The 17614-nt window shown below is 33.0% G+C and overlaps 1 protein-coding gene across 1 annotated transcript in view; it reads left to right on the top strand.

Moving 5' to 3' along the window:
- LOC106872837 (eukaryotic translation initiation factor 4 gamma 1) overlaps nucleotides 1–17614 on the top strand; it is a 61383-nt gene that overhangs the window by 19342 nt on the left and 24427 nt on the right. The window contains exons 3-11 of the mRNA XM_052973468.1: nucleotides 7060–7206; nucleotides 7655–7775; nucleotides 8881–9020; nucleotides 9230–10433; nucleotides 12756–12850; nucleotides 13722–13947; nucleotides 14242–14375; nucleotides 14909–15007; nucleotides 16371–16547. Coding sequence (XP_052829428.1) covers nucleotides 7060–7206; nucleotides 7655–7775; nucleotides 8881–9020; nucleotides 9230–10433; nucleotides 12756–12850; nucleotides 13722–13947; nucleotides 14242–14375; nucleotides 14909–15007; nucleotides 16371–16547 — 2343 coding nt within the window. The remainder of the gene's footprint in view (nucleotides 1–7059; nucleotides 7207–7654; nucleotides 7776–8880; nucleotides 9021–9229; nucleotides 10434–12755; nucleotides 12851–13721; nucleotides 13948–14241; nucleotides 14376–14908; nucleotides 15008–16370; nucleotides 16548–17614) is intronic.

Below are 17614 nucleotides of genomic sequence, written 5' to 3'. Positions count from 1 at the left end.
ACTATGGGTAGACCCTGTCTCCTCAGAAAAATTGTTAATAAAAATATTAAAAAAATTTTTTACTCCATTCTGGTGTAAAATCATCATCACTGTCAATGTCGCCGCTTTCGGTTTCGGATAAAGAAATATCCAATTCATTATCGTTCACCACGTGCTTTTGTAGCTCATTCATTCTATTCTGTTGAAAAACCTTCAAATTCGGAATCACTGTTTGATAGCATGAAACTTCTCTTCATCTTCAAAGTTGAAAAAAATTAACGCCGCAAAAAATGTGGAAAAAAATCTTCCAAAGTTCACTGAGTTCAAATATCATGCCAAACAATGTCAGATACAATAACTCAACTGTTTGCAAAGTAAAATCACATGTTTTAACGAATGTACTAACGAGATTTGGGTTTAAATTTACATTTAAATAACAATGGGTACTCTCGGCTGGGTTGGTCTTATGAACCAAAACATTTTTGGGCCAGCTACGGCCGGGTTAGTTATGAAAGTGTTACATTTTTCATGAAAGTTATAAAATCATCCCACTCTGCATAATGTTATGTCACAAAATACATATTGGAAAGTCATTTAAATGACCATCCACTGTAAAGTTTTCTTCTGGTTTTGGCATTCTTATTGCAGTTGTGATGATTATTTTTGGGATAAGCTGAATTGAAAAGGTTACTGCTTTGCAAATTGGCATTTTCCTTTTATGCCACTGCAGTTATTAAAAAGAGCCTGCTCTCTGTTGCATTGAAATGGAATTGCAGCTGGTCACATTGCATTTTAACCATTGAAATTCAGTAAATAGTTCAGAACTCACACTATATTCTTAACATTTTTACCCTTTCAACTAACTGCGTGTCAGTCTATCATATTTGTCTGAACTACACTACCCATAGAACTATTGTAAGCAAAGGTTTACACAAATTGTGTGTTATCATTCACATGTAGTTAGTTAGGAAGAAATGGATTTTAAAATTTCCTTGTCTTTGTACAGTTTGCTGATGGAAAGCTGATATAAAATCAAAATAAGTGTTCACTGTAAAATTACTCAGTTGATTTTGACCTGAACACAAGGTGTTTCAGATAATTGGACTTATTACAATTCAATTAGCTTGAGAGCATTTTCTTGTTTGGAAAAAGTATATCTATCTTACAACTCTCTTTCTCATATATAGATTGAATTGTTTCTGGATTATCTTTGTTTCAGGTTATTGCTGTTTATCAAAATAAATACCATTTCAATGTTTTTTTTCTTTCTTTTTACAGTTTTTATAGCCCATTTATTACTGCCTTGCAGACAATATTTGTTTATTCTGAAAATTGCATTTTGTTCGTTTACAATTATTCCATTCATGGTGTTTTGGTTTTTGTGAAATGCTCTCAGTTATAGGCATTTTTACCTGGTATGCAAATATTAATTGTAGTCACTTTCCCTTCATATTTATTTCCTATTGACTGATGGTACTGTCGTCAGCAAGAGTTGTCACTTTTGAAAGCAGTTTTAAAATAGTTAAAGATTGCTTTTTTTTTGTTTTCTGCAGATTTCTAATGTCTATCTGTTCCCCCCCCCTCTTTCTGATGTGTATATATATATATATGCATGCACATAATATACAGGTATGAATAACATGAAGAGGCAATTGAAAATAGTATAAACCACACATTGAAGCACATTATTCTGGACACTTAACATTTGTAGCAGTCTGTTGCTCATAGAAATTTTTTAGTTGAACTGGCTCCAGTACATATTTTTAAACCTAATACTTATTCTAATGGTCTCTTTGCTGAACTGCTTATTTGTCTGATGGGGTGGGTTGGGGGGAACGCACGTGCACACACGTATATACATATTCAAAACATGCTTTGGTTGGCCCAGGGCTATATGAGAAGACATATCCAACGTTCTGCACAATGAGACTGAACCTAGGACTACATGGTTGAGAAGCAAGCTTCTTACCATGCAACAGGTGTTGGCAAACCAGGGTAAATTACCCCAAGTAGGGTGAAAATGAAATTCTTGTGGGTAGGCAACACTGCATCTGTCCAATGTAATGGGTATGTGTAGATGTCATGCCATTTTGAACTACATGCAATTTGGTTGCTAAAGCATTGTCAAGTGACTAAATAGGGTATTATTTGTCAGTTGTCTATTACCTACCTTGACCCTACTTTTTGACATGTTTTTGCTTTAAGTGGATTTAAGTGCTTATTCAATTCCACCCTTTAACAAAATTGATTGGACCCCAAAGACTATCCAAATTACTATGGCATCAAAATGCCCCAATTTTGATGTAATTGTAACAAAAATTAAATGTTTCTCCAAAACCTGAAGTCTAGAAAAATCCTTTTATTTCATAATGAGGATATTAATTTATTTTATTGCTTTTTATATTTATAATTGTATTTTCTATATAAATAGATTCAGTAAACCTTTTGACTTCAAAGAATCTAAGATTTTCTTTTCAAATCAATGAGGTAACATCTGTGTAAATAAATATATTTTGGGAAAGATTGGTTAAAAAGTTCTCTGACCCCTGCCATACAGCCATGCTTTTGCCTGTTTACATAGGGTCTTCAGCAGAACTGCAAAGAGTATTGTTTTCTCTTAGCACAGAAACTGGTGATGTAAAGAAATACACTTCACTGCATAACATTCTTTTGTAAGAGTTATCAAATTGCCAAAGTCATCATTGGATATAACTAAGAATTAACTTATGGAAATGAGCTGTTACAATAATTAAAAGGGTAGTCTTTTATTGATCCCTCTTGCTTAATCAGTAATGGCAAACTGAGGTGAAGGTAAAAGTTGTTGATTGCAGACAAACATCTCTTCTAATATGCTGGAAAATTCAAATTGTGTGCTCAAAATGTAACATCTTTAGTTGTTACAAAATCAACTAGGAATAGTTAATTAAAACATATGAAAAGACTTTGCAAGTTATGCTGATGCATGACCTGCTATATATTAATCTGCTTCACAAGAAAAAAAAAGGTTATCTTGTTGAAAATGAGAACTTTTTGGTATGGTGATTGCTTTGAGTATTTCAAGAAATATTACAATCATAGCATACAGATAAGTCTATCAGCATCAACAAAGAAGTCATAGATGCTTTTCAAGTTAACTGTTTAAATATTGACAAAGGAGGTTACACATTGTAGCAAATTTTGAATGCAGAAGTGATAGGTTATGTTTTGGAAATGAATGCTAAACTAGGCTTATATTTTCTGAAGAATAAAAAGCTGCACCTAACGTCAAGGCTGCTAGAAATTACATGACTCTTCAGTCATGATTGCATCAAGTTCTGAAGCACAAGTCAACTAGTTGTTTTATTTCAGAGGTACCAGTTATTATATGTCAATAAAATAAAAATGGGTAGATTAATCTGTCCCAAAAATGGGTTACTTCATGTGAAATGTTTTAATTAAAAAACTGTAATTACTTTTCTCATGTAATACCTTTTACATTAGTTTTTATAAATTTGAGCGATATTTGAAATGATCTGTGGGTTTTATTCTCCCCCCCCCCCCCAATAGTTTCATCTTATTGCATTCGGTGATTTAGTTTTTAGTGTTCTTCTAAAGTAATACCTGGGGTATAGGTGTTTGACTTGATAAAGGTTTTGGTTTGAATTGTCAGTAGATGCACATTTTGAATTGCTCTGTTTGGTTCAGTTCTACTGTGAGATACCTTGGACAGTTGTCTTCTACTGAAAGCTGGGGTGAATTTTATAGATGGCTACTATATGAAGTTGTGTGTGAAAATGCTTATGAAATCTTACTGTACCTTGTCAACAAATTGTTTGCGAGTTCAACACATTCAAAGATGTGAGATAAGTTAATTGAAAAACTGATGGGTCTCCATTTTGTAAAACAATGGCTCAATACTAATTGTTTAACATGGACAAATGAACGTAAGTGAAAGGGAGTGTGTATCATTATAAATGAATGTACATGTGTATATATGAAGCTTGTGTGTGTATATTATATTATATATATATATATATATATATATATATATATATATATATATATATATATATATATACATATATATATATAGGTGCAGGTGGGGCTGCGTGGTAAGAACTTTCCTTACTACCTGGTTCCAGGTTCAGTGCCACTACACGGCACCTAGGCCAAGTTATTCTACTATAGCCTTGAGAGTGGAACAACTAGTGTTGGTGTGTTTACACCCCCTGTAACTTAATGGTTTAGCAAAAGACACTGATAGATGTGCCAGGCTTAAGAAAAAAATTGAATACTGGAGTTGATTTATTTGACTAAAAATTCTTCAAGGCACTCTCAGCATGGCTGCAATCTAATGACTGAAACAAGTAAAAGATAAAAGATAGTAAGCGGCCTTCTTTTAGGCATGCTATATTGAATATGATTACCTTGTTGTCTTCATCTCCCAAGGTATTTTCATTTACATATAGGTTCCCTGCACCCCTTCCCTCCTGGATGAGGATAGTAAAATTGTTGATACCAGAATCATTTCTATGCCTTCATAGTGCTATCTTCACAATGAAGTGATGTTGGAACGTATCGCTTCCTCTGTGTAGCAGTCAGAGCCATAACATTGTAATGTGCTATGAGTATTGCTTCTGTCTCTTCTGTTGATGTTCAAATATTTGTACATTGCTATTTCATGACTACAAGACAGATGGAAATGTATTTCGCTGAATTAGTTCTTCAGTTTGGTATGTGATATATTATTATAAACACCAAATTTTTAATGGCTGTTTATTCCCACTTGTTTGGGAGTTGTCAAATCTTTTTCTTTTCGTTTCTAATTAATCTCATTAGGCTTAATTTTATCTTTACATTAGTTCTTCAGATAATTATTGTGTTACATATAATTGTTCTTGTGAGATGTACATTGTTTCTTTGTAGATCTCTTGCAAAAGCTTTTATAGCGATGTTGATTTGAAAGTAATGCATTGGTTTTGTCTTTTTTATTGTAACTTTTACATTTACCTGATTGGCAGTTCTGTTTTGGCAAATATTGAAATGTTCTACAAGAGTGAAATGTAGCACCTTGATTTTAAACAGCTTTTTGACAACACAGAGTAGTTGTCAACAATTGCGCATAAAATCTGTAAATTACAGAGCTCTTAATAAGGCAGATATGATCAAGAGAAATTTAAAGCTGATTTGCAGATTGCTTATATAAATTCCTATACATAGCTGAGTTTAAATCCTGTACATATCAAATTGACTTTATCTTTTAGTGTTATAAGACAAGTATCAAGCATGTATGGTTTCTTTTAAATTTACTACCCTTCATCAGAAATTGTATGCTTGTATCAAACTTACAAATCAATAATTTTATTTAGAAATAATACATTTCTAAATCTCTCAGAGAGATCTATGCAGTAGTGATACGATGTAGTTGTATTCTGTCAGCTTAATGTGACAGTCCTCTGAAGGGAATAATACTACTGTTGGTTAGACCTAGGAAGCTGCACTGCTTCTTGTCGGCCTTGACACATTTCCTGTTTCTCCCCCTTGTAAACATAAGCTTCCTAGGTCTAACCAACAATAGTATTATTCCCTTCAGGGGACTGTCACATTAAATTGACAGCATACAACTACTTCATCGTATCATTACTGCATAAATCTCTTTCAGAGATTTAGAAATGTATTCCACTAGAATTATGTTTACAAGAGCTTGAGAGGCATCTTCAACTAGCAGGTCATGCTACTCCAGACTGATGACGAGCAAAGACTCAGTAACATGTCTCTGGATGCAGGCTTAGCTGGGTGGAGGTACTTGTCTCCCCTTGTAAACACAAGGACACGGGAAATGTGTCAAGGCCGACAGGAAGCGGTGCAGCTTCCTAGGTCTAATCAACAGTAGTACTATTCCCTTCAGGGGACTGTCACATTAAGTTGACAGCATACAAATACTTAATAATTTTGTTATTTGCCTTTTTTAATGTTAATTTGATGTAAACATAGCTCAAATTTACTTTAAAGAAAGTTATCTGCTTTCTTTACCCTTTGTTACTATATTGCTAACTGAATTACGCTCCACAATTTTATTCTAAAACAATCATGAATTTAGATTGGTTGCATAAAACGCTTCTTTTTCATTTATCAACTTACCAATGTAGCTTTTTGAATACCATTTGTAAAGGGTGGTATTCTATAATTTATCTGTATTCTTACAGCGAAAAATTTTGTAAAAAGAAAATATCATGCATAAACTGGAATTTTTATCTCCATTTTTTTTCTTTTGTGGGATTTAATTGTGAAAATTAAGAAGTAGAAGTGTGTAGTCTTTTCTCTAAAAATGCATATCACAGATGTTTCAGAAATGTGGAATACTATAACATTAAAGATATATTGTGCAACATACTTAGCTTACATTTAGATAAGTCCCCTTTGCTAAGCAATAAAAATGTTTTGTTTGTTACATCAAAGATTAACCTTTGATCCAAGAGCTATTATTGGTAAGACAACTAGAAACAGATATAAAAGATGAATCAATATTTTGTATTTGATGGGACACCATTGATAGTAGGGTGTCATTGTGGCTTCATCAGCTTACTGAAAAAGTTATACCTAACATGTTTACAATACTCTATAATCCATGGGCAACATCTGGTTGCAAATAAATTGGTTGGTAGACATAAATCAGTGAGCACTGTTCTCACAGCAGTAAATAAAATCAAGGTTCATGCATACAATTTCCCACATGGTATGAGCAGTTTGGTAATAACAAAATTGTTTTTTGAGGGTCTACAGGTAGGTTCAGAACAAAAGGGTTAATCTATATGAAACCAAAGAAGGCAAGAAACATAGTGATATATTTCTACATCCCGGATTGAACTGAATGATAAATCAAGAATTTCCCAATAAACCTTTTGATGACAAAGAATTTTGGTTTTTAGTGAAATTGTTATTCTTTCCCTAATATCTTGAAATGCATAAAAAAAAAAATGTGATGTATTAATTTTTATACTTTATTTTAAATCCTATGTATTATTCTAAAGTTGAAAGCTTAAAATTTATACATCTTGAAATTTTCTAGCGTTTTAAAATATTTAATGACTACCATTTCAGAATTATTTCACGAGCAACCCTCAGAATGTGCCAAATGCAAGAAATTATCCCCAACTTCAGCAAGCAAGAACTTATGTCTACGGATTGCCTCAGACAACTCAATCGTATACATCATCTACTCTAATGAGCCCTACCCAAGTGATGCCTGTAAGTATTTTTTTTCTTTTTGTTTCAATGATCACATCTTTGGAGGGTTTCAGTTAGTTAATCAAATGGGATCAGACCCATTCAAATTATGAGAATGGATTTTTATTGTAATTAACATTTTGTAAATTGTACTTTTTTTATAATTGAAAGTGCTCTAATTAAGACTTAACTTGTTTGTTAAATGTTTGTGGTCTGAAAGGATTATTTAAATTATAAATATCAGAATAATAAGGCTATTTTGATGATTTTGTAACTTGCAATAAAAACTATAGATTGATTTTGAGAGTTAGATTATGCAATAAATTCAAATTTGGGATTATTTGAAGAATATAAAGTTCTTCGTTTATTCTTTGAGATTATCACATATATGTAATAATGAATTAACATTGAAGTAATTAGAAATTAAGAAGTATCTTGAGTTATTTTTTCTTCTGCAATAATTTTGCAGTATGCATCATCTGGTCAAAGAATACCAACACCCCCATTCTCGAACCAGCCTCAGCAACCTTTCCAGATGGCTGCAGCTGCTACAAACCAGCCGTTTTATCCTTCTGCTGCACCAAATACGAGTAAATATTTTTTAAATATTTCTTCTACTCATTTCTCTGGTTTGCTAATTTACATTTTAACACTTTAGCATTTAAACCCCAGCCCAAACTGACAAGATCTAGCTTCACACCTACCCTACAATATCATTCTGAAATTGGATCATATGAAAATCTTGAAGCTACAAGATAATGCAGGCTTAATTCAAAACAATGTAGATAAATGTGCGTTACATTTGACAATCTGTATGCTAAGGATTAAACATTTCCTGAAGCCAATTTGTGTAAATTAAAATATTTTGTGCATCATATTTCCTTATTGATAGTGTATTCATTGATAGTGAATTCACTAAACACGTGTAGCAAATCTAAGTTTGGTTTTCTTGCAAAGACTATAAAAATAACTGAGTTCTTAAATTCCTATTCAAGTACAAATTCCATTTTTTCCCTCCTTGCTATCTGAACTGTTAGAATTGTTTTACTTTTGAGAAAAAAAAAATATCCTGTTCATAATCACTCGTAGTTTTTATGTTCACCATACATTTTCATAGATTTTTCTTTGTCTTCCTTCAAAAATACTTCAACTTCAAACTCACTGTTTGACAACTTGAAACTGGTGTCCAGTTTTCATCCATAGTGAAACATTTCAGAAAATAAAAACGGAGAAACAAGTATCTCCGAAAATTCCCAACACTCAGATCTCCTAAAATAATGTTGGACAGCGTAACTCTATTATTTACACGGTGAAACCTTTTTTTTACAAATGTACTAACAAAATTTGCATTGAAATTCATATTTAAATATGAATAGGTTGTTTCAGCTGGATTCAGGCAGATAGGCGTAGTTCGTCATTTTAATTCTCAGTCAGTTATGGATGGGTTGGTATCAAAAGTTAAATCTAAAGAAAGTTATTTAAAAAGATACTAAATTCACTTGAAAAATTTCTAATCCCTCTTGGACTGGACCAAAATTTGAAATAAAAATCTTGAAGTGTTTAATTTTAATGTATATGTATATACAATTGGTTGATGTGATAGTTCAATTATTATTTAGATGCATTTTTTTTCTTTTCTGTATGAAAAATCCTGGATTTTTTTTACTTTAATGTGTTTACTTATTTTATTTTCAGTGTATTATCCTAATTACCCAATGCCAAGGACCCAACAAAGAAAACGAGGCAGCAGTAAAATAAAAATAGTTGATCCAAATACTGGCAGAGATATTTCTGATGAAATTAGGAAGACTAGGCAGGCACCTGATGGTTCAGGGGTAATTATTTTAGTCACATATTTTGAATTTTGGTAAATGATTTTTTTTTTTAAGGCCAAAATGAAATTTTAAAATTTTGAGAAAATAATTGTGTTGGAAGACAATATTGTAATTTTTGTTTTCTCTTTTTACAAAGCATGTAAATTTCCCTACAACATACTCGAAATGTTTCCCTCTCTGAATTAAAATTTTGTAATTTTATTTCTTAGGGCGGATCAGGTGGTGGCGATATGCGTGCACAGTTTGCAGCACAGGTTGCAGCTACATTAAAAACACAAAATCAAAATGCAGCAACAAATTTCCAGCTTCCGTCTCTTCAGATGCCAGGAGGTCCAGTACCATCTCATCCTCAAGCTACATCTCAGATTGCACAACCACCTCTGGCTGTTCAACGCCCAGTAACACCACAGGAACAGCGAAGGCAAACTAGTAAAAGCCCTCCTGGTGTACAGCTTGAATCTACAAGTGTTATGAATGTAGCAAACTTTTCTGGTAATACACAAAAATTATCCGAGAATTCTTGCATCAAATATATGCCTCAAATGTCTTCTCAGGCTCAAGATCTGGTACCCAATCAGCCACATACTACACCTACGCAGCTCTCACCTCCAGTTTCGCCACCTGCCCAACAGACAGTTAGTCAACCAAAGCATCCACCGCAGATGTTCAAAAATTCCCAGCCAGCTCATTCCTTGCAAATACATCCTCCACCATCACAGCCTACACCGTCGCAGGTCTGTCCTATGCAGCCATCGCAAATGTCTGAACAGCAACCAAGAATTACTCCTCCAATGCCTCAAGCTTCAAAACGAGGGTTGTCACCAGCAACCCAAGTTCCTTCACCTGTATGCCAACCTCAGACTCTGCCACATCAAACCCCTCAGTTCATTGCAAATTCACTGCCTTCTCATGAAGTGATTCAAAATTCCCTGATGGCACCAGTGCCAAGTTTGCAGCAACAGCAATTTAATCCATCACTTAACTTAGAAAACCCAGAAGGAATCGTTAAAACTGAGTCTTATAATGAAGTTATTTATCCAGCAGTTTCAACATCAGAAGCCTTAAAAAAAGATGATTCCCCAGATAGACATCTGGATGATTCTGCCCACTCGCAGCCATTGCTATCAAAACAACCCTTACCCGAAGCTCTACCACCAGATACTAATCAGCAAGAGGTTGTGCACACAGAGGCAGTGAAACCAGTAAATATTGAACCAGATGATGTGGTAAATGAAGCTAAAGAAGAACCCTTGAAAAAAGAACAGCCTCCTGCTTTGAATGAAGAAGAAAAAATAGAAGTTGATACTGAAAAGAATGTTGTCGGTGGTGAAACTGTTTCTGAAACAAAAGTAATTGATGAGAGTGAAAGTGCAAGTGTTCAGCCACCCCCAGAAAACTCTCCAGAAGAAACTAGTAAGTTTTTCTTGCTGTGATTACAGTATTTTGAAGCATACACATCACTTTGCAGCAATATTAAATATTTTTTGTTTAATCCTTTGGTATTTAAACTAGCCGTATCCCACTCAAATAGTCTGTTTTGTTTAAAAAGGCCAAATTCAGCTCCTCACGCCTATCCTACAATGACATTCTGAAGATAATCACATCATTGAAATCTTGAATCCATTGCATAATTAATTCAAAACATTGTGAATAAATAAGCATTGCATTCGACGGATTGATCTGAATAGTTAAAGGCTTAAATAGCATCAGATTTATATAGTAAATGTGAATTAAGATTTTAAATTTATGGCTAAATAGCTGGCTTAACTTGTGCTTTATCAAGGGCTCCTTTTTTTTTTTTTAAATTCACTTTTCTATGGTGTGTTTTGGGGAATGTTTGAGAATTTTTAATCTTCCATGAAATGTGAAAAACATGGATTGGGTTTATATATATTTACTTCACAATCATATTTGTTTCTGTGAAAACTGGATATATCATTTGACATGTTATATTTTATAGGTGATAATTCAATAACTGCAATATTCTACATTTTTAGATCCATAAACATAACTGACAATGTTTTCTTAAGAACTAAAGCAAAACGCTTTTCTAGTACAGAATGTTGATTATTCTCTTGTCCTATTAGATGTGACCTACCTTGTAGGAGTGACAAAAGAAAAAAAGGGTTAAGTCTACCCTGTAAAGTGGTTGATCATGTTCATTTATTCTTTTGCTTCAATCATTTGACTACGGCCATTCTGGAGCACTGTCTTTTAGTTAAAGAAATTGACCCTAAGACTTATTCTATCAGACTCCTTTGCATAACTGCTAAGTTCCATGGGGGCTTTGGACACACAAACATAAATGCACGCATGCACACACACACACAACTGGCTTCTTTCAGTTTCTGCCTACCAAATCCACTCAAGGCTTTAGTCAGCCTAAGGTGTTGCACAGTGAGACAACTCAGAATCATGTGGTTTGGAAACAAGCTTACCACACAGCCATGCCTGTGCCTATGTAGAATATTTTTTCCTACATTTAACAATTGTATTTTTAACTTGTTTGATAAGTAATTTCTTTTTGAATTACAAATTAGCTGTCTTAAATTTATATAAAGTTTCAGAAGCGAAGATTGCATTAACTTCTTTAATACCAACATGTGTGACATTGCTCAAGACTGCAACATTCACATGTCAATTGAAATCTGGATGATTATAGTGCATAATATGAAGGTGAATGTAGCTCTAGAGAGAGACAAATGGATGGATTCGCTCTTCATTACTGCTGATATTCAATGCACTGCTCTGCTCATTACCTTTTACCATTCCTTGTTATCACATATCTTCGTTATTACTTCATAACAGTGGTCTCGTTCCGTGTTGGATCTTCTGAAACACCAGCCTATAGCTATCACATTCGCTCTTCCATTACCATTCTCTTAACATTATTTCATACCTCAATCCTATTACAATGAAACAGTGATAAATTTTATTACAAACGCTTTGATGCAATATTTCCAGGGTCATCAAGAGTTTGTGTCGGTAAGTAGTTCATTGTGAGCCTACGATATAGAGTGCTGAGTCTCATGTAATAGGAGTAGTGCGTCGTGTGTATACTTTCTGCTCCCCACTTCCCGTTTCATTACATTATATATACGATATAAAAGTGCATAAAGCTCTCCTGCTGGTGCCACATTGTATGCTCTGTAATAAAGTGCAAATAAAGTGTAGAGCTCTAGGAAGGCTGTGATTCTGAACAAATAAACAGTTGTATAATCTCATTGTACTAAGTTCAGCACAGACTCATCAATTGATGTTCACATTGCTGAGTCATGTTATACTTATATAGAAATATTTTGTATATCCATCATTTGTAAACAAGGCAACTTGTTTCTGCTTCACATGTATACTTTCCTGTGTTCATCATAAGGTTGATACTTTTGAGTGATATTATGCACTCTTTTAGTGTGAATTTTTAAATAAAACTTCAGTATTCAACAAGATGGAACCACTGCAATATTGTGTGTAAATTTCTATGCAGGAGTGTACAGTTATTTAAAATATATTCCTTAATGAAGATAGATGGAGATTGTGGAGATGTAAGAATAGTGGTTGAATTCAAAGTTCATGAAATCACTCCTATGTGTACAAATCAAAAATAATTTCATTCTCAGAATCACTGTTGTTCTTCAATGTGTTTTGTTGCAACATAGATTGGTAAAAGTTTTCAAAATTTATGCTATTTAAGTTTTACTTTTGCAATTTATTTTTAAATAAAATTCATATTTACAGTAAAGGATTCAAAGAAAGAAAAGACAAAAGTAAATGAGACATTAAATGTTGGAAAAACTAAAGAAGCTGAAAATGACAATGTTGATAAACCAGAGGTGAGTGTATTACTATCAAATTTTAGCTCATAAAGTTTTGAGAAATTTAATGAAATGTAGTTAGTCCAAGATAAAAATAATAAAGCTATAAATTATTGCATGAATTTGGATAAAATATTTTGAGTATAATAATCATTGGTTACATTGTTAATATAGGTTTTAACTTTTTGTCGTGTCATTGTCACCTGCCCAAGTAGGTTGAGTACAGTTGAGTTGATTAAACATGTTTTTACATATATTTACGAAATATCAATTTCCTGTCTTAGGCTTGAATTTGTGCTCTAGTTAGTTGCTAACTCAGAAGCTGCATGATTCCCATTAGAAGTATTTTGAGATATTTAAAAAATATTTTTCTGTATCATTTATCTGTTATAATTTTTGTTATGTATGAAACGGATCAATTTGAGGTTCACAAAATTTTGAAAGAATTGGTAGCAGTAAATAATGCATGTTAGATGTGGAGTAGGTATCTTGATTTCTGCTAACGATAGCAACTTGGGCAGCGGCAATAAAAGTGATAGTTGTATAACAAACAAAATGAAATGAAATTTTGTAAATATTCCGCTTCAAAGTTTTTCATATTAAACTGGACCTAAATCAGTTTTTTTGAGCACTCAGAACTGAGCAGCACTAAATGTGTTTTAATATATTTTGAAATCAGTAGACACCAGAGCTAAATATCCTGCAGCTTGTGAACTTTGACAAACTACTACTATATAAAGGGTTTGCAAAGTCACCTGCCTGTTTCTTATTTAAATATATTTTTATGTATTTATAGTTCATGTTTTTTTTTCAATATTTGTCAAATGGTAGTACTAAAGATACAATTGAAATACAATCACAAATTCCTTTACATTTTCAATGTTTAAAGAATACCGAAACCGAAGAAGTTAAAGACCCTGTGAAACAATCTGAAACTGCCAATGTTATAGAGAAGGAAGAAGAGGTAGCCAAAGAAGCAATAGATGTAAAGAACATTGTAATTAATATTGAAGATAAGGTTGTTGCTGATGAGAATGAGAAAAATGAAGCAAAGAACATTGAAGATGCTGCTGAGGAATCTGATGAAAGCATCTTAGGATACAAGTACAAAGAGGGTTAGTTGAATACTATGTTTGCAAATAATGCTCCATTAGTCTAAATATTGACATTTTATTTGGTTGAGATATGTAAAGTTGAGCTTCCATTTGAAGCATGTAGCATACAATGAAGTAATTCTCATTATGAATTAAAGCGAAAGTATACTCTCAGCTTTTAAAATAGCTTTGGGTATGTGTGTGCATGTATGTGGATGAAATATATTTGTAATGTGAATGTATTGTAATTGTTTTTTCTTTTTCTTTTTTTTTTTCTTCTTACTACACACTAAATTTTTTTTTTTTTTTTTTTAGATCAATGGAGTCCTTTACATCCTGAACGAAAGAAGCAGTATGACCGAGACTTTCTATTGAAATTGCAGTTTGCAAATGAATCTCTTTTAATGCCACTGGGACTTCCTGACCTGCCTGATGTTATATTAACTAAAGTAAATTTTTTTTCCCTTAAGCATCACCTGTCCAAACTATTATTGTATTGCATGCTTCAGTTAAATAAAATTTCAAATTGACTTCAATCATTTAGCTCAGCCAGTATCTAGCTATGTAGTATTTGGGCAGTTTGCAATCCATCTATCTTTTCATTGAACATCTGTGAGAATTTATGGAAGAAATCTATTTTGCCAAATTTTTGAAATACTTGTAAGGATTGTTATTTTGTTTCAAATGTTTCTCTGCCTGCAAGTAATTTTGACTTGCTTGTATCACTAATGTTCTGAATGTATTATGTGAGCAAGGACTGGGAAATTACTTTTCACTGTATTTTGTAATAGCTGTCCATGATTGTACTATTATACTGGCGAGCTGGTAGCACTAAATCATTTTAATTATTCTCAAATAATTTCAGTTGATATATTTATAATGGTAGGAGCCAGAACAAAAATAACATCAATGAAGTTATTTGGTTAGATTTAAAATACTCGAGTTTTTCTTTTCAAACAGAATTTTCTCTTTTGTTATTCAGCCACATGAGCCAGAAAGAAGTTTTGAAAAGGTCCCTGGATCTGGTTCTTTTGAAAGTGTTTTTGATTTTACACCAAAATATATGAGGGCATCTAAAACTGTACGTAACATTGTTGCTTTATGAATTTTATTAGTATTAGAAACTTGAGATATTTTACATGATGTTCCATTCTAGTTTTTCTCCTTAGGGACTTTTCTAGTGTAGAAATCTAATCTAAGAAAATTACTATAATTGTAAACAAATGAGATTATTAACCCTTTTGTTACTATATTTCTTATCAAAATACACTCCTTATGTGTTTCAATGAAATTCTAAAATAATTGTGAATTGAGACTGGTTTCATAAAACAGCTCCAACTTTTTTTATTTATCAACATGTTGTGATTTTAGGAATGCAATTCAACTAACGCTTGTTAACCAAATCTGTTTCATAATTTTTGTCTCAAAGTGAATCTAATTACAGGTAAATTCAACAAAGCATAACATTATTAAATGTTATTTAAATATCAGCATAGAAAATGAGTTTTTAACTAATGTCAGATGAGTATGCAACAAAAATTTTGATAGTAAGGAATGGTGCAAATAACTGAGTTATTTAACATGAATTTAATCCACATAAGACAAGTGTGCCATGAAGGTAAAATAGAACAAAATACTGGAATTTGTCTTTGGAGAAAACTAGGAAATGAAATATGCTCACATATGTAAATACACACTTCCTGAGAAAGACTAGGTCAACCCTGTCTCCTCAGAAAAATTGTTAATAAAACATTGAAGTTTTTATGCCATTCTGGTGTAAGACAATCCCCGATGTTGCCGCATTCAGATTCTTCAGAGTTGCTGCTTTCGGTTTCAGATACAGAAATATCTGATTAATTTTCATTCACCATATGCTTTTGTACCTCAGTCTTTTCCTTGATATCTCCATATCTTCCTTTGAAAAACCTTCAAATTCTGAATCACTGCTTGATAGCATGAAACTCCTCTCCATTTTCAAAGTTGAAAAAAATTAACGCAAGAAAAAATAGGGGGAAAATTCACTGAGTTCAAATATCGTGCCAAACAATGTCAGATGCAATAACTCAACTGTTTACAAAGTGAAATCATGTGTTTTCACGAATGTACTAACAAGATTTGTGTTCAAATTTACATTTAAATAACAATGATTACTCTCAGCCAGCTACAGCCGAGTTGGTCTTGTGAACGAAAAACATTTTCTGCCATCTACGGCTGGGTTAGTATCAAAAGAGTCAATATTATTGATACTAACAAGATATGTGCTGAAATTTTTGTTTAAATATGAATAGGTTGTTACAGCTGGATTCAAGTGGTTTGGTATCATTCACCATTTTAATTCTTGGGCAGGTACAAGCAGCTTGGAATCGAGAGGGTTAAAGTTATATGAAACTAAGTACATTATGTCATGATGTTTTTAAAGATTTCTTTTTTTCTCTCCTTTTAAGCCTGGAAGTGTTAGAAATATTCCCAAAAGAGGTAGCCAGCAAGGGGGCGTACGTAAAGAAGTAAAGAAAATAACTGGAGTCAGTTTATCGACTGAGGTGCCACTAAAAAGATGTGATAATGCTTGGAAACCAACACATAAACAAAGTAAGGAGGAGGAGGAAGATGATGAGGATGATGTAAGTAGCCATTTCTGGTTAATCCCATTCATGTATTTCCTTTTGCAGCATTTTTATAAAGCTCAGGTTTAGTGATGTTAATGGTCATAAAGTTTCTTTGTTTATATCTGTATATAAATAAAGGCTTGTATTTTTTTCTTAGGAAACAATAGAATACTGCTTAACTTATGTTATCGTACAACATTGTTTGGCCATGTTGCTAGATTTTTTTTTCTTTCCCTCTGAGTTAGACCCTGCTTTACCATGTTCTTAGTTAGAAGTATTTGAAAGAATACAGTGACACTGGCAAATGGAAAGCTGTGCTTTTTCATGTGCCACCCTGCATATCATTGATTAAAAATTCCTTAACCTAAAGTTTGGGTTCAAAGCATCTCAGCTAAATATAGTGCGAACCTCCTTAGCAGAGACCAAGATTGATTCCTTGTACTAGATAATAGCACACAAGATAAATGCAGAATTTTTATGTCTGTATTTCAAGTAAGAAAAGCTATTGTTATCACTTCTGATTTATTCTTCTATCATTATATGAATATATTGAGCTGTAAAGGCACATTAATGACTCCAGTTTTGTGCATTGCACAAAAATATAGCTTTATTTCTTTTTTATAACCATAGATAGACATTTGCTGAAATGTATGTGAATCCCTGGTATTCACATACAAGTATCTCAAATTGTATGAAAAAAAATTAGATGGACTGAGATATCTTTTTCAGTGTACTTTAAAAAAATTTTCAGTAATTCAGAATATGGTGAAGATGTACTGCAATTAAATGAAATTAAGAATTAAAACATTGAGCAAAATGAGTCATCATCATCATCATCATCGTTTAACGTCCGCTTTCCATGCTAGCATGGGTTGGACAATTTGACTGAGGACTGGTGAAACCGGATGGCAACACCAGGCTCCAGTCTAATTTGGCAGAGTTTCTACAGGTGGATGCCCTTCCTAACGCCAACCACTCAGAGAGTGTAGTGGGTGCTTTTACGTGTCACCCGCACGAAAACGGCCACGCTCGAAATGGTGTCTTTTATGTGCCACCCGCACAAGAACCAGTCCAGGGGCACT

The sequence above is a fragment of the Octopus bimaculoides genome, chromosome 16, assembly GCF_001194135.2.
Source record: "Octopus bimaculoides isolate UCB-OBI-ISO-001 chromosome 16, ASM119413v2, whole genome shotgun sequence".
In the NCBI taxonomy this organism is placed as follows: Eukaryota; Metazoa; Mollusca; class Cephalopoda; order Octopoda; family Octopodidae; genus Octopus; species Octopus bimaculoides.
This window is presented reverse-complemented; position numbering and strand designations above follow the sequence as displayed.